A 26,109-nucleotide genomic window follows, 5' to 3' on the forward strand; every position below is an offset into this window, starting at 1 on the left:
TCTTCCTGACTTAACAACGTTTTTACACTGTTGTCTCTGCACTTTTTGTATCTATAATATACCTAATGTAGTTTATATATGTCTCTTGAAAATGATGTAAAAGTATATTTAATTTTTAAAGACTTAGTAATGTTTTCTTCCTTAATTATTGACAGCATATTTTTGTTTTGTAATTTCATGGTGTTTGTTTTTTGTAATCTTGTCGTTGTTTATGTGTCAATGTCTTAGCTAATATTACAAAGAGCTTCTAACGATTAAGGGCAATGTACAAAGTCCACGTTAATATTATTATTATTATTATAATTTACAAAGGAGAATTAATAGCCTTTTATTATACAATTTATAATAGTTTAATAATAGTATACTTTAAATTAACTTTTAACTCGAATGCTTTAAAACGAACCAAAAAAAATGTTCTAGCATATAGCTACCAAGTTGATCAGGGTGCTCCAAAAACAACTAGAGGGGATATCATTAACATCAACAACAACAATGGCGCAGATCAGCACTAGGCAGAAGTTCCTATCACTAATCGAAGATGTTGAAATAGTTGCGAGGTGTTTGTTGCATTAAAACATTGAATGCAATTATCTGTTAATCAGATAGTTTCCGTTAGAGAAGAACATTTTGCTTATATGTGAAAAGACGTTAAGTTTTTGTGAAAATGAATTTGCAGGTTCATATTTTTGTTCGGCCACTACAGTAGTCCTACATGTAAGACCTCGACGCCGATATTTATGTTGTGTGCGTCAGGGTCTTACAGCCGTACTAACGGCGCTGCGTAGCATGTTTTGATGTCGACTAACATCGTTACGAACGTCAGATTTTCAGGATATTTCACACAACTGACAACATAAATAACGACGCTTTTCTACAAATTAAAAACTACTGGCATAGGACCAGTGACGGCCAATCCTGTTACACCGCCATGTCGGCCAATTCTGCGCGTCGGATAATTCTGCGCAACGATACGTTATTTCGGTAAACATTGGATCACGTGCTATTTTGGGTCAAAAATCAAATTTGTATCCAGAAAGAACAATCGTATATTAATTAAGAAAAGTGATATTCATAAAGTGTACAAATATAACCCACATTTAGACTCGAAATGCACATAAAAATATTTCTAAATGGCAACGTGAAGACCCACTCCATGACCTTCTTGAACCTGTAACCCAGAAAATTTGATTTACTATGCATCTTTTAGAATAATACAAATAAATACATTATATAAAAGATGGAAATGTGTACCTTACAACAAAACTGTATTTCGGGGCCCCGAGTGGCCGCGTGGTCTAAAGCGCTCTCTGTCACGGATCACTGCCATCTCACCTCTTCTGCTTGTGTTCGAGTCTCGGGCTCGGCCAATGTGGATATGTGAGAAAGCTTGCCGGTAGGTTCTCGTGGGTCGGTGGTTCTTTCTGGGGTTTTCCTGGGTTCTTCCTCCACCATTATTACTGGCTGCCATGTATAGCCTATCTTGTGCTGAAAAATGGCGTTAAACCCTATAACAACAACAACAACAAAACTGTATTTCAATCCAAGTTTCCAATTTTGCAAGAAGTTGTCCAACACGTACAAAATCGTCTGCTACCCAACGTGTCAACTTACCGCTACAATATAAATTATCAACACATTCCTCGGTGTATAGTCTGTTTCTAAATTGTAGTAATTTTTTCCCATCAACAAGACATTGTACTCACATTACATCCTATTCATTGTTGTTTCTCTTCCACGTAATAGCTTATTTTTCATAAAATGTTGAACTTTACTAACTTTTTTACAACATCGGTTTAGTTTGCTTAATACCTCTTGCCTTTATTAGCATTTTTACATTGAATTTTGTAAAACTAGCTATAAACCTGACCTAATTACTCGACTGAACTGCTGACAGAAACAGTCCAAAATAATATATTTCATTTCTCTAGCCCAAATGACATCTTTTCAAAGCTATGCGCAGAATAGGCCGACATATCGCGAGTCAGGAAAATGGGGGTGGTATCCTCTGTGTCCAAAATTAATATTATTTTGAACAGAATATTCTGGTGACCATTGCATCTTTTCAAATGGTAAGCATTGCTGTATTTTATTTTTGTCAATTGCTCGAATTCTGTATGTTTTTGCTTCAATATTGGAAACAAAAACCTTAGATGCACAGAAATGCACGACAGCAGTGTATGTTTTTGATCCGTTCAGTCTTCAAAATACCGATATGAAATCCATTTCTTACGACCACAAACCTGGCCATATTACGAACCTAAAACATAATGAAAATTTGAAACACACTATAATATTAACTTAGTAACAGGGATAATATGTTGCTGTCGAATTCAGCCTATGGCGTCAGACTTAGGACCAGTAACGGCCAACGCTATATCTATTGAATATATTCAGACATATTATAAATTTCAAGAAATTTGTGTAAATATAAGTGTTACCTACTTGCTCACTTGATGATTTAACAAATTATATTTTAAAATTGCACATAAACTCGTTTTCTCTGCAGCATTGACAATTCTCTATCATAATAGCACAATACAGTCATTGCGCATGCGCTTTTGACCATGGCATAGTTGGGTAAAGTTTAAGGTTTTTGGGCACGAAATGAGATGTTGCATGAAAATAATTAACTAGATCTTAGATCACCATCATGTATCAAGCATTGATAATAAAATCCCATAGGAAATCCTTCCCATCATTCAGTAACAGTAATTTTTTAAACAAGAAGATATTATTATTTCACATTTAAGTCATATAATCACTTATGGTACCTTTTAGGAGTGTTTTGAAATGTTGCTCTAAATTTGCATTTACAAAATAATGAACATTTCTAATTAAAGAATAAAATATATTATAATTATGCATTGCTAACATTTATTATGCTAGATTTTTGCATATATTTATACTTAATCCATTATATTTGGAAATGTTCCATTGTAATTCTGTTGATTTATGAGGCTAGACCTCCACATACTGTTATTATTATTATTAATATTATTGCCTTTTGATTTGTTACATACTATTCCATGCTTCGATATTTATTTATGATTTCCTTTCTTTTCCCAATTTGCTAACAAGTAATAACAAAAATAACAAGTCAATTTATAAATTGGATAAATAATATTTATCAAAGAAATAGACACTGGAAAACTAGCAACAAAATCAACAAGTCAGGTACAAACATTGCTAAGCAAACATTAACAAAATTTTAATAAAATAAATAATTACCACTTCACATTTTTACACAGTACAGTTTTCACAGATGAAGTAGGATTCATCAGCATCTTCAATGCCCATGCAGACCTGATGGTACCACATGCTACAGTTGTCACATTCTATCCAGAGAATACCTTCGTCTTTCATGTCTGCTAGTAGTGGCTCCTCTTGATTACAGCTTCTGCAAACATTGTTATTTTTCCTGCTGTTTCTTACCTCCAGTGACTTTCTCTTTGTTTCTATCAATTTTGATTTCTTTGTCTTTTCTGCTTCTTTTTCCTTCTTCCTTTTCTCATTCCTCTTTTCTTCTCTCAACTTCAAGTTTTCTTCTCTTTATCCTTCACTTCTATCTTCTTACAAAAATCATCTGATGTTATGACTCTGGCTTCTGTAACAAGCTTCTGTTTGGTGGCCGGAGTTTGGCTGGTACTGGAGGAAATAATAATAATGAGGACTTTGTATAGCGCCTAATCTTTTTAATGGGTAAAATAGCCTTTTACCACCATCAGAGTATCAAGCTGCTTTCAAGTTTCGTTGGCCTGCATTTTGGTTGGCTGGAAAGCGATGAAAGCCAGGAATGCCGAAATCGGGTTTAATTGATAGGGACGGCAATGGTTTTTGAGATGTTTGTTATAAGCAGCTTGAAAACAGATATTATGGTAATAGCATCTTTAAGATGAATAATAAAGTTTATTTGAAAAGGATATGTGTAAGATTGATTGAGTCATGTCATTTTTTATACAGGTACCCACAGACATTTTTACGCAGTAAATTACATAACGTCAGAAGGACATTATACAAAAAATTGTATACATTATACATTTAAACTGGTTGTCTTACTGATAGGATTATACTATGAATTGATGATTATAGCCATTGTTTTCCCGTTCCTATAGATCATATCAGTGTGGATTATTTTACATGCAAAATTAAGCACCTATATTTTTGAAGTGTAAAAAGGAAAATGTAACTTGTTTCTTACAATATGAGTAAAAGACTTCACTCATAACTTGGCTATTTTGTTGTGAAAGAACAAGCTTAGCAGTAACAGTAATAGCTGTAATTACACTATGCCTCTGGAACAGTTTCCAGATGGTCGTTTCTGTAATCCAATTTGAGAGTGTAAGTGCAGATCGCATTTAGGGAACTTGTATCCTGCAAATCACAATCATATACAATGTTGTAAAATTCAGGAAATCCCGCTACTACACAATACATGCCCAGGCCACTTGCCCTCATTGAAGGTATGAATAACCTTCTTTCCGACAAGTAATGGCATTTTACGTACAGGCGATTCCTCACTTGGGCTATCTGTGGCATCTTTAATTAACTGAATGAGGTTATTTTTCAGTTTTTCCATTGAGTATGCCTTACCCTTTTCGCTCATTTTGTACAGTTCTTTATCTTTTACAGTCTGTTTTAAGACTCTCTGCCTGAATCATATTTGTGATGTTAGTGCCTTTCTTTTCTCTGTAATTTTTAGCGCTGCAGGGATGTTCTAAACATCATCTGGTCTTTGCCACAATCCATAATAAAGGATTGCATTTGTGTGCTTTATTTTTCTTTTCTAGAGCAAGTTGTTTATTTTGCAATGTCTCTTTTCGTTTTGCCTCAATTTCTTTCAGCCTTTCTTTATATTTGGCTTGTATTTGTCTACCTTCTTTTCTACATTCTGATAGCCTTGTATCTTTTTCCGTTATTGGAAGTGACTCCAGCCAATCTGAAGTTTTATTAAATACAAACATAAGAAAGGCCTTGTTAGAGATGGTGGTGGCATTTGGTCTGTAATGGAGAAAGAAGTCAAGTATTCCAAAAACACGCTCAGGAACTTTGTTATGTGGTATAACTGACTGGGTGTGTTCTCTGATTGCATCTGTTGGCTGAAAGTAACTTCCCCCAGGCAGCTGTTCTTTCATAGCCTTTCTGAGAACACTTCCAAGTCCTTTGAAACCCATTTGTGAAAGAGCACATGCATTGTCATCAATGCCATCACAGGGCTGAACAAGTTTGGCATAAATTTCGTCTTTTTCAATTAGACTACTTTCAGATGGGTGGTCATTACCATTAATGAAATCTGTAGATTCTTGACTAGCTCTGTCAGAGAAGGCTAGCAGCGCATGATAACTGTTGTTCAAGTCTAAAACATGAACATTAGTTTCAATCAGTCTTCATTAATGGGCTGTTATTAACTTTGATATGAGCTCCAGAACCTTACAGCTGGCAATTATGTATGGCTTTTTCACAAGCGATAACGTCAGTTTTTGAAGTCTGTTACATATTCCATGTACAGTTTAAAAAAACTGCTTGATCCTCTGATGGTGGTAAAAGGCTATTTGACCCATTAAAATATAACATTAAATCTATTTCCTTGAAAATTAACAAACATGCATTTCTCATTTTGAGACTGGCAAAATGTTCTAAATGCACTATAGCAACCACTTTTCTAATCCACTCCACGAGCAAAGCATTTTCCACAGAAATGTAGAAAAGAGATTGTTTTAGCATCAGAGCTAAATAGTTCACCAGATGATGCCTCTTCCTCATCTAAAGTGTCTGATGAAGATGGATCCTGCTCTATTTTTTCAAACAGGGAACGAATGGGAGAAAGGCATTCAGCAAAATTTACAAGTAAATGTATTCCACAGAAAAAATTATTAACTATAACTGTGGCTGTCTGTTTGCTCTCTGTCATGTCATTCCATTTATGTGAAAACATAAGTATGACATCTCTCCTATGTTGCGCTAACATTTCTGTAAAAGCTAAATTTGTTTGGGCTCTGTCAGACATGTTGTTGTTGTAGGGTTTAATGCCATTGTTCAGCACACGATAGGCTATACATGGCGGCCAGTATTAATGGTGGAGGAAGAACCTGGGAAAACCCCAGAAAGAACCACCGACCCATGAGAAGCTACTGGCAAGCTTTCTCACATGCCCACATTAGCCAAATCCGAGACTTTAACCCACGCAGACAGAGGTGAGATGGCAGTGATCCGTAACAGAGAGCGCTTTAGACCACTCGGCCACTCAGGGCCCCCTGTCAGACATAAGATCTCTTATGTTGCATAGAATAGTATTCCTAAGGATTGTATTATTATTATTATTGAAATGTCATCTAATATGTTCCTAAAAATGTCCAGTGTATTTCTAGGTTCTCCTCAGTAGAGTGTTTTCATAACGAGCATCTTGTTTCTCTTTAACAACGAAATGGAATTTCTGAAGCAATTTGTCTTTATCATTTATTATCTTTTTCATTTGAGAGGATAGTTGTTGGTTCTTTGATTTGAATATCTTTGATTGAGTTTTTAATTCTTGAGACAGACCTTTTAGGACTAAAAATCTCATGCTGATGTTTTTCTATAGTTTCTCTAATTTAAACAGTTTTTTTGTGCCTTCAATGACTCTATTTATTGTTCTGACTGTTGTTTGAACTGTGACAATTCAGTTGCTAAACTTGTACATGTTTGCTTGCAGGATGAAAGTTCCTCTTCATAAACTTTTCCACTTGGAACAATAGCTGCTGTCACATTATTAACTGGTACTGAAAATACTTCATTTTCAAATTAATTCTTTGCCAACCCTCGTTTCACTTTAAGTTTATTCTTGTATCGATACAGCTTTGCAGTTAGAGCTTGTTTATTAATAGATGATGAATCAAGGTTAGCTGTTTCTGCAGACATGTTTATTAAATACTGTTTAATAGTTGTCTCTGATTATCTTTTATGAAAGATGTCAATAGCTGTCAGAACATTTAAAGTTCTAATGTCTTTACTGGACTCCATCATCATGGATGTACAAGATTTGTTAAATGCCTGAAAAGAAATAGATTTGAAACACAATTTTGCTTACTACCAAGATAATTTATCCCAGATTAAAACTGTACAAGACAAATTATTACGTAATTGTCACAAATTGACATGCAAGTCATCGAGTGACCTTTTTATATATTTATAGCTTGCAGAATAAAACAGCTCAACAGAAGATAAACATAAAAGAAATTGTTCTAAATCAGTACTTTATTTATTATTATTAATTAAATAACTGTCTATCATATTTTGTGTACAGAGTGATTTTCAGCTTCTAATATTTGCATGTTCACATCAATCCATAATACATGGTGAAATGAAAATGAGGCTGAAGAATTGCATCTAACAGGGTCATACAAAAATTAATAATCGCACTTCATTAAGTGGACGATTGAAACAGTTTTTTCTCTGTTCAGTATAAGAAATGAATAATAATTATTAATATCTTGAATAGAACTGCGTAATCGGTCCAGAAATTATTTTCATTAATATTTCTTCTCTTTTAAGGTCATTTGTATTATCCGCACTGCGAGCTTTTTAGGAAAAAGTGTCATTACGTATGCTCCAGAGACTTCAGAAAATATTTGGCACCTTTCGGAAACATGACAATATGTAGCTATTAGTTAAATTGCCATAGTGTGTACCCACCCATTCGGATTTTCACACATTTCCATACGAAAAAGTTTCGTACATATTTTGGTATGTTTGCTTTGGTTATCTCCCCTTACCCTTTGCCGTCCCTACAATTGATATATTATTTTTTAACAAAAGGAATAAAAATATATTATGTCTGTTGGAACTGTAAGCAATGTTTCGTTCAAGAAACATTCCCAAAATGAACCTACCTGAACTTAACTTTGGCATACCTCAACTACTGCTGCATTGCAACAAATGCTAATGTATGTCAACAGAACATGAAAATGCGTTCATTTGCTAGTATCATATTTTCATCCTGCCAGGATAAAGACAGCACAGTAAGTATATTAATTACACATAAATTAGTGGAAGAGTGTCGATATAGGCTCCCAAGTGTGCAAGACGGTCCTGAAACTTTGATTACTCATTCTGATGTCAATGACATCAGAACACGATATACAAGGCCATTATTTGGATAGTCGGACATAGCACTAAAACAACAACATATGCTATGTCTTACACTGTAGGACTATTCGGCCACATACTTTTTAATCAGGTTACCTGCCTAGTCTATTTTCCTTTACTACGAAACAGTATTGTTTGGATTATTGCCTGTGCAGGTCGACTTAGTGTGTAAAAGTTGTGATAAAAATGTTTCTTTTTGTGTACGCCAGGCTCAGGTAAACAAAATTTCATGCACTTGTCCTAGTCATACATTGTAAGCCATTGACCCTGAGAGTTATGTTTTGGGGGTTGAGGTCTTACTGCCAAAATAAGGGCATTGTGTTGCTTGTTTCAATGTCGATTAACATCGGAATGAAAATTCAAGTTTTCAGGAATATCTCACACTTGGCAGTCCATATTGATGCTTTTCTATGAATCACAGTCTTAATGTTTTAGTCAGACTTTACTTACTCTGATGTCTTTTTTCTGATATATTCAAATTTTCAGTAAAACAAATGGACCTGTTTTCAAGTTCCATTGGCCTACGTTTCAGTTGCATGGAATGTGATGGAAGCGGGGAATACCAGAATCGGTTTAAAGGATGATAAGAATCTTGAATGAAATGAAGCTATCTAAACACTTTCTTCATTATTAATATATTTTTCTTAAGGAATGGAAGCTGATTATGTTCTGTTGTGTTCTGTGTACAGTTGCACAGTAAATCAGCAACATAATTTATTTTTAATTCAAAGTAACTAAGTATAGTCTTAAGAAATATACATTTGCACAGTAAATCTGAGTTGCATAATTCTTTCTTAATTCAAGAAAAGAAAGCATACACAAGAACTAAACATATAAATTAAAAAAAGCCATGAGATTAATTTCATCCTGAATCTGTTTCATGACAGGTCAGATTATTTTCACTTGACATACAAAGAGTGATATGTTGGAAGATAATATTTCTTTATGTTATGACAGTCAGTTGGGGGAAAAAATGTGGACTGTTAAAGTAAAATTGAATTATCAAAATGATTTTCTTTTGAGAAAACCACTAATTCGCTGACTAGATTCTAATTCTTTGCACACTATATTATAATTATTATAATCCAAATTGTGAGCCAGACACTGGTCACTATGATTATTGTTAGCGAACATTAGCTATGTGAATAGTCTTTGTAAAATTTAACACACAGCTACCATATAAAAAAGATTGTATGGAATAATTTCCTATTATACAGTGTATTGTTGTCCAGTAAATGGGTATTTGTCATGTGTAGCTGCGTTTACATCATTCAGAATATTTTGAACCTGTTCTTAATGCAATGACTGGTCACCATGCAGATAGTCTTTTCTCTTGTGGGCACATGACATCCGTGCAAATAGTCTTTACAAAATTTGGTACACACTGACCCAGCAAATAGACACTATGGCTGAATGTTCTCAGACATAATAATTTCATTAAAGAAATTATATCCTAAGATTAACAGCGTTGGCATTACTCCGGTTTTTTGTTTCTTGTTAAGCATTAAGACTTTATTACATAAAAATTGTCATCAGTTCCAAGCCTTATCACTTAAATGATACTTGATGCTACCACTTCTTGCACATATAATAAAGAAAATCCATGATAATTACTCATGCAGTAGCTGTTATCGTTTGTACCAGTTTTAACCTTACTGTTTCTGTGATCTTTAATGCTGGTTTAGTCTTTGCACTAGCCAGGGATGATAGAAAAAATTGGTATCGTGTGTTATATTTGAATTATTTATACAATCGGTTGATAAAGCATTAATATATTATTTTTTATATATTAATTTTTAATGCTCATCCAGACAAATGGACACACCATAAAATTTAAACAGAAAACCCTAGCATGAAATTACCCTGTGCATGACTAGCCCCTTGTTGATATGGCTACAAAGAACAGCTGCAGAGTTTCTGAATTATAATTCAAATAGCGGGATATCAACTTGATTCTATTGCCATCAAAGCAGCCATCTTAAAAATCTTTATTATTGCTTCTTTTACACAAAATATCATGCAGTTGTCCCTCTCATGAACTTACTCCTGACTAATGGCAATGACCACCCAATTTTTATGGCCCGAATGCCTTGGAAATGGTTAGTTTGTGCTAAAAAATACCACACAAGAAAGGTCGCCCTCTGAGATGACCAGCATCCAACATATTAGTGCAAAAATGTAAAATTTACCCCTCACAAGCAGTCACATGTTATTTTAATATGTGTCCAGAACCAGAATTTAATTCGTAGAGTAAGGTAAATTATCTTCTTACCTTTACTATTGTTTGTTTCCTTATGTCAGGTTTTCATTACTGAAAGAAGTATTGGCTAAAGTACATGTACCACTAAGGTTAATACTGTATCATTAATTCCAACATTTGCAGGAAATGGGGTCAACTTGTTTTGATAAGTTTTGGGCTTCACATAGCATATTTTATTTTCCTTTGATGATTACAACCAGAAGTAATTGTCAAGATCATGTCATGGTCAGCATAAGCTAACACAGCAACAAAACTGGGTACCAGACAAATGCTGGAAAAATCACATGACAGTACATGTATCTTTCTTTATAAACAATGCATTTTATCTGCTCTGCAAAAGTTTTGTCTGCATAATTAAATTGCAATATTGTACAATTGGCAACATAGGAATAAATTAATACAAACCTTTAACATGTCATATAAATTGAGAAACTTAGAAGAAAAAGTAAAATCATTTGACTTGACAATGGCGAGAGTTCTTGCCAAAAATGTTATGCTGAGTAGACAAAAATAATATCATAACACTCAGGAAGAATATTCTGCAGCAGTGGGAAAATAGAGTAAATGGAAAGAGAATTATTTTAAATTCCAAGCAATATATGTACCAAGATTTAAATGACATTTTTTAATCATCATGCAATGCACATGCCAGAAATACCCCACATGCATTTCACACTTAAGAATAAGAATTATTATAATATGTAAACTTGAAATAAGTCTTTCCTTAAGACAAGAAGAACATTTTAATAATTAATGCTACTTTTAAATGAAGATTTTAAATGTTTTGAAGTTACATATAGCTTTCATATTACATACAAATGAACATACACATCTCACAGATATAGTCACCCTCTGTAAAGGCCACCCGTCTTATATGACCACTTTTTCATATCAGCATCTGGTTTTCACTAAAAGACTTTTTATGAAGCATAATTGGTCATAAATGAAAATTATGCTGATCTGACCACCAGTATGGCAATCTAATATCCATTATGGACACTTTGGAAATTCATATCTATATGGGGGTTCCAGCAGAAGACAACATATAATGTCATGTTTCTAAGTAAAATGGTGCTGATTTGACATCCAGTATGGCCACCTCATTGTCATCTGGAAGATCTTAACTCTACCCTACTTAAACATAAAGTTATTATGGCATGAAGACATTCTATCGTGTTAAGTTGGTCCTGAATGAAAATGAGGCAAACTGACCCTCAAAACAGCCACCATGGTGGCCATCTTGAAAATATTGTTATCACTACCCCTCACAAATGTATCAATCACTATACCAACATGGGGTTTTCACCAATAGATTTCTTTTGATGCCTAGTTGGTCCTATACGGAAATAGTGACAGATAGTGTGAAAACCTTGATGTCACTACTCACCCCTGAATGGATAATGATATTGACATAGGGTATTCACAAAGATATTTGATGATGTCTGCTTGGTCCTGAACGTAAATTGGTGCCAATCTGACATCCAGATGTCCACTGCAACAGCTAATTTGAAAATCTTGTCAAAGAATATCAGAGATGTCTTCAGCATTCACTAGTTGAAAGGAAGAAATGATATTATCTTCAATTTCTTGAAATGTATTTTTTTTTTACTAGTAGAGCATCAGTCCCTCTGAGGGACTCTGAGTAAAAAAAAAAATGGAAAAAAGTTATTGATACGGCATAGCTTAAATTTTTGAAGAAAAATATCTGATGATAGATATAGAAATATGGTTGCAAAATATCAAAGTCAGACTATGGAAAAAGCAAAAACAACCTGCATTACAATTTTGGGATAAAAAAATTACCAATTATTAGGATTCATTTGTGGCTGAAATTTTTTATGTTCACCAACATACACTGTGTATTACATTTTGAACAATTAAAGATGTGAGCACAAACATATTTTAAAGCAAAGTTCAGTTGAATGATGTTGATTTTCAAGAAGACATAAAACCAGTTTGTATAAACCTAGAATTTTTTAATGCATGTTTTTTTTTCCTTCTTCCCAGGGAATTATTTGAATTAATGAGTACTCCAAAAGGTCAACAAAGAGCTGATGCACCAGAACAAGGGGAGTTAATCCAGCTGCTTATTAAGAAAGACAGGGACATTAAAGAGACTTTGAAGCTTGGTAATGCATTTATAATTTATTATTCATTTGTTAGAGAATAAATCCATTGTTTTATCATCGAAGACTTTTTACAGTTGGTATGTTTTATATTTGAAAATGATTGCTGAATTTTGAGATAAACAACTGTGGTAATCTGCATTTTCTAGTATTGGTCATTTTGGTGGGTTTATTGCCATTTTCAGCAATGAAAGGCTATGCCTGGCTGCCAGTGTATTTGATAGGTGAAGAACCAGAGAAGAACCACTAATCCATGGTAAGATACTGGGAAGTTTCGCACATAACCACTTTGGATGAGTTGAGACACAAACTCATGAGATGAGGTGAGATGCATGAATGATCATGCGCATCTTAGACCATTCAGTCACTCAGGACCCAGAATTATTGTGGAATGCTGAACAGACACTTACCAACATCACTTTTTATGTGCATGATTTGAACATGTAAAAAAATCTTACTCGAACCTTTATAATTTGAAACTTTGTTATATTTGTGACATAATTTTCAAGTATTTTAATATTATATTTAAATATTACAAGTAGGAGGTGGGGGCCGAGTGGTCTAAAGCGCTCTCCGCTACGGATCACTGCCATCTCACATCAGTCTGCGTGGGGTTGAGTCTCGGATTCAGCCAATGTGGGTATGTGAGAAAGCTTACCAGTAGCTTCTCGTGGGTCGGTGGTTCTTTAAGGGGTTTTCCCGGGTTCGTCCTCCACCATTAATACTGGCCGCTATCATGTGCTGAAAAATGGCGTTAAACCCTAAAACAACAACAACAACAACAAATAGGAGGGATGAAAATATGATGTTATCCTTGTTTAAAATGATGTACATATTATCCAGACATGTGTTTCAATCAATTTCTGATTAGCAGCTGCACTAATGTCTTGGCTTTCCAAGGTGAGAGAGAGGGAGATTTGGATTTTTAATGTAGTTTTATCAATTTTCCAGTCATATTGCTATGATGTCTGTAGTGTGGCAGTTTATAGTGATGTCTAGTACTGGGGCATCATGCCACAGACATGTAGCATGATGTCCCACCCAGTCATGTTATCCTGACACCAGGCCAACCAGTCCTAACGCCAAACTCTTAATGCTGAGCGCCTAGCGAGGCAGATGCTTGTATGATTTTTATAAGTTGTTGGTATGGCTTGGCTGGGGTTTGAACGTGCAACCTTCTGCATCCGAGGCAGACTCTTTAACCACTTATGCCAATGGAGCAGTCCTTTTTCTAAGGCAGATTCTTTCACAGGATGACAAATAATGAAAAATGAGGGAATCTGCTTTCCAAGGCAGATTTCCTCGTTTTTCTTTATTTGTCATCATGAGCACAAGTTTATTATCAAAAACTCCTAACCTACTTCAAGGATTGTTATAGAACTTAACACACAATCCATCCTAAGGTCTAGTTGGTGTGAAATAAAAAATAGTATCAATCAGATCTTCAGTGTGTTGTCTAGTTTGTTCATATGGTGCCAATGATGTCCATATTGCAGCCATGTTGAGTTACTCCTACTGGGAAAGTCATATCGACATAGGGTTTTCACCAGAAGACGTCGTAAATGAAAATGGTACAGATTTTACATCAAATATGGCGGTCTTACTGGCTATCTTAAAAATCGTGCTTAAGGATATCAGAGATGTCTTGAAGCCTTATCATTTGAAAAGAAGGAATAATCTAAGTTTTGATTCTTGACATTTCTATTATGTCCAGTATGACTGTCATAATGGACACACTGAAGATCTTGTTATCACTACTCCTTGTGAATTACCAGGGGTAGAAAAATCCATTGCCTGAGAGAACTAGAAATTAATGCCAGGCAACCTCTTTTATCAATGTTAAAGCTCCATCAAGAAACACCAAAACATTATAGAAATTTTAATTTTAAAGTTAGAATAGAATTTAAATTTTTTTCCAGGGGAATTGTTTGATCCTTATATTGTCCATGGGCAAACCAGAACCAGGTTGCAAGGATTATCTCTGTATAATTGCATACTTGAATGTTGGGTAATTGCAGTTGTAGTATGCCACACTAATCCATGTGTGTCTACTACTCAATATCTGACTAAATAATCATTGTCCATACTACAATCCCTTTGAGTAAATCCTTTAATGAAACAAGACTTGCAACTGTTTGTCTGTTGTCAACAACACAACATGATATGGTAGTGGTTCTTTCCTTTTTGGCGACTGCTCTGGTGGCCTAGTTTTTAGATTCACCTTTGATGTGGGAGGTCGCAGGTTTGAACCTGGCATCATCATACCAAAGACTTAGAAAAATGGTACTAACAGCTGTCTCGCTGTGCACTCAGCATTAAGAGGTTAGTGTTAGGACTAGTTGGCCTGGTGTCAGGATAATGTGAATGGGTGAGGCATGATGCTACATGTCTGTGGTATGATGCTCCAGTGCTAGACACTACCGTAAACTGCCACACTGCAGACATCATAGTGATCTGACCCAAAAATTGTCAAAGCTACTTTAAAAAAAATCCAAATCCAAATCTTTCATCTTTGGCTTGACACAGTACATGCCTATAATCTAACAGAAATGGACACACACTATAGAGCATGTAATAGTTGCCTCTGTTTTCTTATGTTAGCTAAGTGAATATGGCAAGTTAAAATAATTAAAATAAATCCCACATGGAAGTGTACAATTCTCTGACTATTTAAACACAAGATTTTTTCAGATTAACAATGACATAAACCCTAATGACGTAAACTCAGATAAACTTAAAAATATGGATATGTTTTTTGCTTGGAATGGCCAACTACTGAAATCTGACAGACAACAAGATACCATGAAAAAAAAAGAAGTTGTTCTCTATCTTATATTTGCTGATCTGAAATAGATTAAATATGCGTTTAAACTTGTATTACACTTTTTCTATCAGCATTACTGATGTTGAGTTACAAGTACAGTATGTAATTAGTGCTAACTACATGTATATATATGACAAAATAATAATTTTGATTACAGCAGTCTTTTAAGCAATTGCTTTAATTTAGTAGGTATCCAGAAAAAATGTACTGAGCAATCAGATTTTCAAAGATGTTTGCCGACAGATGACCAAGACAGATGACCATGACAGATGACCATGAGTTTCAAAATTTTCTACCTCTTAATGAATGAATGGTCATATTGATGTGGGGTGTTATGCCAATGATTTCTTATCATAATTGGTCCTAAATGAAAGTGATTCTGATTTGACATCCAATATAGCTGCCCCTTTAACCTTCTGGAAAATCTTGTTATTACGCATGGATATCACTCATGGTTCCATCAGTCAGTGGTTGAAATGAAGAAATGGTCTTATTTTGGATTTTTTAAAATGCTTTTCTGCCAGTCGAGTGTAGATTCCTTCTTAGGACTCATGTTGTATTTTTATTTGCTAAAACGTTTGATTGTTCAAGTCTTTATTTTACTAAAGACAGATTTTAAAGTGAATCTGAAAGTGTGATATAAACCACCTGTGTTCATTTCATCATGAATATAAACATACAGTTTTTCCCACCCATTTAGTTTGTGGATCATAAATTAAAATGGTATCATATGAATCATTAGTAGTATAGTTATTTTATCATTACTGTACAATTCATGTTACACAAACTTAATACAACTTTTATAATTATTAAATAATTTCTGTTTATTCTAACTTTTATAATTGTTAAATCATTCATGAACATTCTGTGTTGCACAGAGATCATCAAACTTTTATACATTTTAAATCATTCCTGTACAGCCCATGTTACACAGAGTTAATATAACTTATATACATTTTAAATCATTCCTGTACAGCCCATGTTACACAGAGTTAATATAATTTTTATGGTTCTTAAATAATTTCTTTGCAGCCCATATCATTCATTTAATCTGATTTGTATCATCATTAAATATTTCTGTTCAGTTCATGTTACACAAAGTTAATCTTTATTAAATCATTTCTGTACAGTCTCCGTTACATAGAGTTATTCAGATTTTTATAGTTATTAAATCATTCCTGTACAGTCCATGTTACAGAGTTAATTTAACCCTTGTATAAGAAATAACCTTGTCTTGCAGCTTCAGAGCAGGGAAAGGTCCAGGTAGTCATAGATGAATTGAAGGCAGAGGTAGATAAAAGAGATATGGATATCAAGATACTTCAGAAAAATCTAAAAGAAGCCGAAAATATCTTGGTAAATGACAACAAAAAATTATTTTAGCATTAGTCCAATTGCTTTTCCTCGTTTATAATTAAAAATGATGCAGTGATCACTAAGTCATTGATTCTTGCATATAATCAGACCCTCTAACTTAAAATTAGTGGATTTTCTTTATCACTGGCCTTTTTAGGCCTATTGATCATAGATTAGAAGAGCTTATAGGGTGGTCTGTTGTCCATGGTCAGTTATTTGTTGTCTGGCTGTCCATTAACCCTTTACCTCATAGAGCATAGTGACAAAGTGCAGTACGCTATAAATAGAACACCTGTTACCTAGCTGACCGCATATGCATAGGCCTGCCTGTGAATCGTTAAGCAATGTAGTGATGTTACGTTTAACAGCAGTTTTAACCATGTTTCATTTTTGGTACACATCTATTATATGTGGAAAAATTAAAGAGTAAAGTCCGATTGTTATAGCTGTGTAATTATTTTTCACAGAAGAATATTTTATGCGCTTTAAAATCGAGAGAGAACTTATTCACCGTCATGTCAGTGAGGCCGTGTGACCGACCGTAGCTGCCATTTCCCATACTCAAAATTTACGTTTTTCGTCTGCGTCTACATCACTAAGTCATCTGAATTTTATATAATCAGTACTCAGATTCAGCCAATGTAGGTATGTGAGAAAGCATGCCAGTAGCTTCTCGTGGGTCGGTGGTTCTTTCTGGGGTTTTCCCGGGTTCTTCCTCCACCATTAATACTGGCCGCCATATATTGCCTATCGTGTGCTGAAAAATGGCGTTAAACCCCACAACAACAACAACAACAACAATATAATCAGTAAAAACTAATTGCTACCTACATAAATATCAGAGCCTTTACCTAAGTTATTGAATCTTTCGTGCTTGTGAAAACTTCGTAAGTACTGAATGAAATCCTGCCTGTGAACTGTTAAGCAATGTAGTGTATGTTACATTAAACAGCAATTTTAACCATTTTACATTTTTGGTACACATATATTATATGTGGAAAAATTTAAGAGTAAAGTCCAATTGTTATAGCTGTGTAATTATTTTTCACGGAAGAATTTGTTATGTGCTTCAAAATCGAGAGAGAACTCATTCACCGTCATGTCAGTGAGGCCGCGTGACCAACCGTAGCTGCCATTTCCGATACTTGAAATTTACAAGGTTTTCGTGTGCGTCTATATCACTAAGTCATCTGAATTTGATAATTTATAAAAAATAATTCCTGCCTACATCAATATCAGAGACTTTACCTAATTTATTGAATCTTTCGTGGTTGTTATTCTAATCGTGAAAACTTCGTACGTACTGAATGAAATCCGCGGCTGCCATTTTGTAGAGTGGAGATTATGACCCAGTTACTTTAAATAGCAGATATCGACCAGTGCACGAATAGCGACCACCTGATCTGACATAATTGTCATTCACAGAAATGAATGTAGTATCTAATGGGGGGTGGGGTTCCCCGAAGGTGGCGCTACAAAAACTAGCTCAAAATGGCTGATGTTTACAGCAGGCGTCAAAAGGCGCTTCCATGCGAATGGAGTAGAGGCGTCAAAAGATGCTTGCATGAGGTAAAGGGTTAACACAAGTTTGTTACTCCTCCTAAACTACTTGGAAGATTGCCATGAAACTGTACATACAGATTCATCCGAAGGTCACAGTTGAAAATGCTGTCAATTAAGCAATTAGTTTTGCCACCATAGTGGACACCATGAAAATCTGTTTAATTCTACTTCTCCTGAATTGGATGGTCTTTGCCACAAAGGGTTTTCACTACAGGAATTCTTATGGTCTCTGGTTGGTCCTGAAGGAAAGGGGTGATGATCTAACATTCAGTATAACTTAAATAGATGTCATCTTGAAAGTCATCTTTTCCTTCAGAATAGAAGTCATATCGAAATAGGGTCCTCAACAGAAGATTTCTTGTGATGTCAGTGTAGTCCTAAATGAAAATGGTGCCAGTTTTACTATTCTTTGCAGCCATCTTCATATTATTATAGCTTCTCCTAAAAAGCCATATTAATATGGGGGTTTTGGGCTGGAAGACTAGTTGGTTTTAAATGAAAATGGTGTTAAGCTGACCTCCAGTATTCAGTATGAAAATTTTGGATAACTGTATTTTGGACTTGGAACTTGTCGACAAATTAATTTTCTACCTGAACTGAATCATCAACTCTTTTTTAATTCTGAAAGAAAACACTTTCAGCATTGGATTTATTTTGGATTACCACTCAGGTTTATTCAGAACTTGAATCATTAGGACTTGAGTTAGTTATTCTTGGATTATCTGGGATTTAATTCGTAATACAGTAAGTTCCATTTTTAACACTGTTAACACTGTCACTTTTTATTCTATGGAAATCAATTATCTGTTGAATTTTACAAAGCTTGTTGCTTCGCATTTTTTCAGTTACTTATTTTAAGACCATAGATTTGTAATAGTGGTGCTGATCTGACATTTGATATGGCTGCTGTGGCAACCAGTTTGGAAATCTTGATATTGCTTCTGGTCCCAAACAAGTCATGTTGATGTGTAGCTTTTACAAGAAGACTTCTTGTGGTTTGACAAAAAGGCTTATTGTAGTGTGTTTGTCCTCTGTTAAAACGATGCCAGTATGGCCACCATGCTGGTCATCTAGAAATTTTGTTATCAATACTCCTTCAGAATGGATAGCCTTATCAGCATGTGGTTTTCAACAGGAGGCTTCTTATGCTATTTAGTTGGTCCTAAATGCTGATTTGATGCCAGTGTTACAACCAGTATTATAGCTACTACAATGGCCATCTTCAAAATCATATTATCACCAACCAAACCTGAATGGATGATGATCTTTTTTATCAAATTCTTCCTTTGATTTCTGTTTGTTCCTTAATAAATATGGTGATGATCTTACTTTGTCTTACTTTGCTATATCAAATAATATTATTGCTCAAGAATATCAGAGATTGTTTTGGCACTTGCTAGTTAAAAAAGAAGAAATGAGCTAAGATTTTTAGAGATTCTTTTGGGCCAAGAGAACTTTGTTTAAAAAAGCATCAGGGATATCAGGGCTAAACATATTTTTCACTCACTTGTCCAAGATAAAGCTTAAGAAAAGTGACTTGTCCTGACCATTTCTGGCTAGTTGCAATATTGTCTCACATCTAAATAGTACATTTAATTTCTACGTTCTTGAGATCACTCCAAAACACCATCTCTACCTTGTTATTGGGAAATTTTATTTAAAAAAAAGATTTCAAAACGAAATCAATGTAATTAGTGTTTATAAGAACAAGAACAGGTTTTGTTAATCTAGATTCATCACTTACTACTGTACAGTTCAAGTTCAGTTGCCAGAATCACCAGAGACCCAACTAAACACCAACTGAAATGGACTGGTCATTGGCTATGTATTACACAAAATGTGTTTGGTTTCAAATATTTTTTTTAGAAATATGAATTCTTGTCATGTGTTTGTCATATTAGTATCCTTGCCTCCTTTAATAATCTGTATGATGGTGATTAGAGCTTTAATATAATGTGTAGGGCATGTGTAATACAAATGTTAGTCCGCATGCCTCCTTCATCAATCTATACAACGTCAATCAGGGTTATAATATCACAGCTAGGATGGGTAATCATATTAAGAGCCTTTGATCTACTATGAAATACAGTGTGTATCAAACTTTTGAAGATGTAAGCATCATTTGTAAGCTTTGCCCAGTAAATGGCTATATACAGGTTATACAAATTAGTACATGCATGGCTATATACAGGTTATTCAAATTAGTACAGGCATGGCTATATACAGGTTATACAAATTAGTACAGGCATGACTTTAAGCAGGTTATTACAAATTAGTACAGGCATGGCTATATACAAGTTGTACAAATTAGTATAGGCATGGCTATATAAAAGTTGTACAAATTAGTACAGGCATGGCTCTGTACAAATTGTTACAGGCATGTCTATACAGATTGTACAAATTATTACAGGCATGGCTATATACAGGTTATAGAGATTAATTCAGGAAGTGCTATATACAGGTTATTCAAATTATTTCAGGCAGTGCAATATATACAGGTTATACAAATTAGTTGTTGTAGGGTTTAACGCCATTTTTCAGCACGCGATAGGCTATACATGGCGGCCAGTATTAATGGTGGAGGAAGAAACCGAGAAATCCCCGGAAAGAACCACCGACCCTCGAGAAGCTACTGGCAAGCTTTCTCACATATCCACATTGGCCGAATCCGAGACTCGAACCCACGCAGACAGAGGTGAGATGGCAGTGATCAGTAACGGTGAGCGCTTTAGACCACTCGGCCACTCGGGGCTCCATACAAATTAGTACAGGCATGGCTATATACAAGTTGTACAAATTAGTACTGGCATGGCTATATACAAGTTGTACAAATTAGTTCAGGCATGGCTGTATACAGGTTATACAAATTAGTTCAGGCATGGCTCTATACAGATTGTACAAATTATTACAGGCATGGCTCTATACAGATTGTACAAATTGTTACAGGCATGGCTTTATACAGGTTATCCAGATTAGTTCAGGCATGGCTTTATACAGGTTATACAAATTAGTACAGGCATGGCTATATACAAGTTATGCAAATTAGTTCAGGCATGGCTATATACAGGTTGTACAAATTAGTACAGGCATGGCTTTATACAGGTTATACAAATTAGTACAGGCATGGCTATGTACAAGTTATATAAATTAGTACAGGCATGGCTATATACAGGTTATACAAATTAGTACAGGCATGGCTTTATACAGGTTGTACAAATTAGTACAGGCATGGCTTTATACAGGTTACAAAAACTGATACAGACAGATTATACCAGCCACAACTGCATTGAAATTATATTCATTGTGATATGTTTGATACAGCCTAATCTCTTAATAAAATAAATACATAGGATTTTTGATATCCCATTATTATTATTATTATAATATCAAATGTAGATCATTCTTTTTGTTTTCAATTGTATTCTTCACTACATTTTTATTATCTTTAAAATCAAGAGAAGGTGAAGAATTGTGACATGAAAAATGACTAGATCTGCACATTCAGATATGCTTTAGCACTACTGATAAACAGCTTAAATAACTTGCCTTGTTAATATCCAATGCAGAATCTGTAATTTTGCATATATATATATATATATATATATATATATATATATATATATGTATTGGCCAAATAACTATACTTTTTGAGAATGTCTGACAAAACACACATCATATAATTGATCAATTGAAGAGTATATTTTTTAATTGATGAATATGATATGCTGCACAACTCTACTTACAAATTCCGTTGAACTGTAAATATCCAGCAGATCTTAAATTGCACAGTTTTTAATATAAATAAATTCATTTAGTAGCCCTTAAATGTGCAGCATCAAAATAAATGTATCCCATATATTTTCAGTGTAAAATGAAGTTCTATAAAGCATAGCTTATTCCAAAACACAATTGGAAAACGACAATTTATGGAAAGATATAGTGTTCTCTCTCTCTCTCTCTCTGTTGTTACGGCTATACAGATATTAATGGTAAATCAACCCCATTCTTGTTTTAATATTTATATTTAGTAGAGTGGTAATGGTATGTGTAACTATTAACAGAACTTTGGTCACAGATACTTTAAGAGAAATAGATACACGCAAGACAAGCTTATCAAATAGGCAATTGTTTATTCCCACATCGGCTGTATTAAATCACATAGAGAATTAACTAATGCATGCTCAGGAATACTGGTGTGTCCTGGATAGACTACTATATAATCTGAGCTGTTACAATGATTTGTGTTGATGGAAATTTTTAGCACTGGCCAAATACAAAATAGTAGCTAAATACTGACAAAAAAGATTTTTGTAAAAAAAAAAAAACGAATAAAAAATAAAAAAGTTTAATAAAAGAAAGCATAAGTTTTTAAGGTCATGAATACTGGAAATTAAACATTTCTTTTGTCATTAGAAATTTTTAAATTAGATTGTGACAAAATATACCCAGAATTGCATAATGAATGGCACAGTAATGAAGAAGTGCTGTATCTGGTCAGGTGGTATTAATATTCATTTCTTAAACAACTAAGCAGAGCAAGGTCCAAAATATGACATGTATACATGGACTAAGATAAACATGCCTACTTGCTACACCTTCACTAAATGTATCTGGGGAAAACCTGACTGGGAAATGTGTGCATCTAGTAAATGTAGCTGGAGAAAACTTAAGTGGGTAAATCTAGCTGGGGACAGCATTACTGGGAAACATGTATTAGGAAATGCAACTGAGGACAATTTGATTGGGAAATGTGTGCTCGTAAATGTAACTGGGGGACACCCTGACTCAGAAACATGTAGACTAGGCAAGAAAGGTGTGGACACCCTGACTGGGAAACATGTAGACTAAGCAAGAAAGGTGGGGACACCCTGACTGGGAAACGTGGACTAGTGAAGAAAGTAGTGTTTCTTTCAGTAGCTTTAACACTGTCTTGTTGGGCAGAACAATGTTGTGTGAGCAAATCAGCAAGATTGATTGACAGGTTGTGCCAGCATAATGCTTGAGTACCCGGTAGTCATGGAAAATTGAAGTACAGTACATCACAATAGAAGTGGAGTTGTGGCTCATTTTTGTTTTGGCAGCATTACCAGATAAGGAGATACACTCTATGGTTCATGCAACTTTGAGAAATCTTTTAATTTGATGAATTGTCTTGAAAACACTTTGAATTTTGCACAAATTGGCTTTATCCTTGAAAAACCCTTTCATTTGTTTGAAAATTTCACTGAATTTTCTCCAAACTTTTATTTTTTTTAAATGAATTTGAAAACATTAAAATTGAATAAAATATGTAACTTCTGAAGTTCAGTATTTTTGTTATTTACATATTTTCCAAAAATAATGAATAATAAATAAGGGTCAAGCTAGACTTGAATTTTAATGAGAAGTGACTCCATTTGTACATAACAGGGAGAGGTGGATGCTAAGCAAGAAATGCAATATATATATATGTGTGTGTGTGTGTGTGTGTGTGTGTGTGTGTTCTCCTATTTGAATTATGCCCTCTATTTCTCAGTATTCATATATGCATTTAACATTTGATTTAAGCAGTACTTTATTTTCAAGTAGAAAATATTTGAGTTATTTTGGCCATACGACTCTAAAAGAGAATAACAGAAACTACATTGTAACAAATTTCAACTGAGTAACGAGATTACATTATTGTAATTGCAAGTTAGAAAAGTGCTTAATCAACTACCCTTAAAGGAGACCAGAAACCAATGGAAATATTGGATAATAATAAAGGTACTATAGCAGTAAACCTTATTCTGAAGTATCATCTGCGACCGAAATGCCAATATTAAAATATTGGCCTATCTTCTAGGAGCTGAATTTCCGTGACCTCGTATGCAAAATTTCCGCGCCTATTCGGTTACTTTCGGGATGTGACGTCATAGTAGCGACTCCAGCAGCCCAAGTGGGAGTTGCCAGAGTAAAAGACAATACCGTTTTGCGTTGCTTACGGGTGTAATAAAACATTAAGAAAAGCCAGTGGACAACACTTTTTTTTCTTTTCCGAAAGCTAAAGGCATACTGAAAGAATGGATACATTATTACAGACGAGTCGATTTCAAAGCAACACCATACAGCCCTATGTGCCCGTTACATTCCTCAAAGAACTGTTACGACAGGGATGCTGAAAAAATGGCAGCTCAAGGATACGCAAATGCTAGGCTTAGACAAAAAGTTGGCTCTGTTCCAGACATAACGTTGAATATTTTAAATCCTGGGAAAAGTGTTGAACGTGCGAGTTACGAAAATAGGCAGAAGGCCGAGTAAGTGACCACAAAATGCAACAATCAATTCACAGATCTTTTATCTACACCAGCAGTGCTAAAAATAAATCGGATAGCCCGACACCCTGGGTCCCTCTGGTTTTAGTTCTGGCCCATCCTGTATTCAAAATGAGGTGCCCGTCAGGCTTGTCGAAACAAAAATTGTTTGCCTGAGGAAACTTTGATCGCGCTGGTGAAATTAGTAAATGTATTTTCAAGATGTTGACATGCATGCCTTAACACGGCACAATCTAAATCAAATCAATACTGTCCAAGATGAAATTTAGATTTGATTTTAATCAAATGGAGGCTTTGCCAAAAATAATATTCTAAACCTGTCGTGTTTCGAGAAAACACAATTTTCAGTAATCTTATAAAAATTACAAATTTTAAAAAAAAATCATTGTATACATGTAGTATGTATAAACGGTAATCTGTAATGATTGGAACTGATATAAAATTATTCCTTGGGCAGTTTAAATAACAGCGATTAAAAGAAAAGAGGTCAAAGTTTCACATTAAATGGCTGACAATAGAAACTGGGGGGGGGGGGGACTATTGATCCAACCCCTTGCCCCAGTGTGCGAGCGCCCATAGGACGCACCTTTTCTCCATGTGATACGCCTTATTATTCCCCCAGGACAAGCCCATTTTGCATATTCTGGTCAGCTCTGGCTAAATTGCAAAATAGCTAAAGTTTTGATTTAAGTACGCAAACAATAAAGCCGATGTGACCGTTCCGGTGGCCTAGTGGTTAGAGCGTCCGCCTCGGATGCGGGAGGTCGTGGGTTCGATCCCCGGCCGAGTCATACGAAAGACTTTTAAAATGGTACTAACAGCTGCCTCGCATGGCGTTCAACATTAAGAGGTTAGTGTTAGGACTGGTCGGCCTGGTGTCAGGATAATGTGACTGGGTGGGACATCATGCTACATGTCTGCGGCATGATGCCCCAGTGCTAGACATCACTATAAACTGCCACATTGCAGACATCGTAGCGATATGACTGAAAAATTGTTAAAGCTACGTTAAAAATCAAAATCACATCACATCACAATAAAGCCGATGTGACTGATGAACATATTCCATCCTTGCATTGATCTTGTGAAAAGGACTGCCCTTCGGACATACTTCAAAGAAACCCTGTTCGACAGTGTGTGTGTGTGTGTGTGTGTGTGTGTGTGTGTAAGCACCAGCAATTGATTGCCAAAATAAACGATGCCTATTTTGTTGTTACTTACGATGCCATGGACTTCAGGTTTAAGTCTTAATGCATGTAACACTGTTTGCTGAACAAAATATTTATTCAGCATTAGTTCTTTAGGGCCACATATACTGCATGGTATATTTTGTTTTATTCCTTTTAATTTAATTATGATAATTAAACTTTACATATACGGTCGAGGAATGTCAGGTGTTAACTGGCCGAGTTTCTTTGGCGGAAATGGAGATGCGATTTTTGTTTGCAGAGAAAATTTCACAGTGATCATTCATTTAAGCTAATTGGTGACAATTGTATTCTTTTAATTTTGTTATACTATAGTACTGTTGTAGTTGTTTAAAAACATCTGAAATTTACTTGAATA

At 34.8% G+C, this 26,109-nt stretch overlaps 1 protein-coding gene across 1 annotated transcript in view; it reads left to right on the forward strand.

The window, feature by feature from the left end:
- Positions 1-476: 476 nt before the first annotated feature.
- The window catches only part of LOC149799748 (mediator of RNA polymerase II transcription subunit 4-like), a 34,093-nt gene continuing 8,460 nt past the window's right edge, over positions 477-26,109 (forward strand). The window contains exons 1-3 of the mRNA XM_089959123.1: positions 477-557; positions 12,389-12,510; positions 16,572-16,687. Coding sequence (XP_089815249.1) covers positions 493-557; positions 12,389-12,510; positions 16,572-16,687 — 303 coding nt within the window. The 5' untranslated portion in view covers positions 477-492. The remainder of the gene's footprint in view (positions 558-12,388; positions 12,511-16,571; positions 16,688-26,109) is intronic.

Source organism: Sinohyriopsis cumingii, chromosome 5 (genome assembly GCF_028554795.1).
Source record: "Sinohyriopsis cumingii isolate HCF-2022 chromosome 5, ASM2855479v2, whole genome shotgun sequence".
Taxonomy (NCBI): domain Eukaryota; kingdom Metazoa; phylum Mollusca; class Bivalvia; order Unionida; family Unionidae; genus Sinohyriopsis; species Sinohyriopsis cumingii.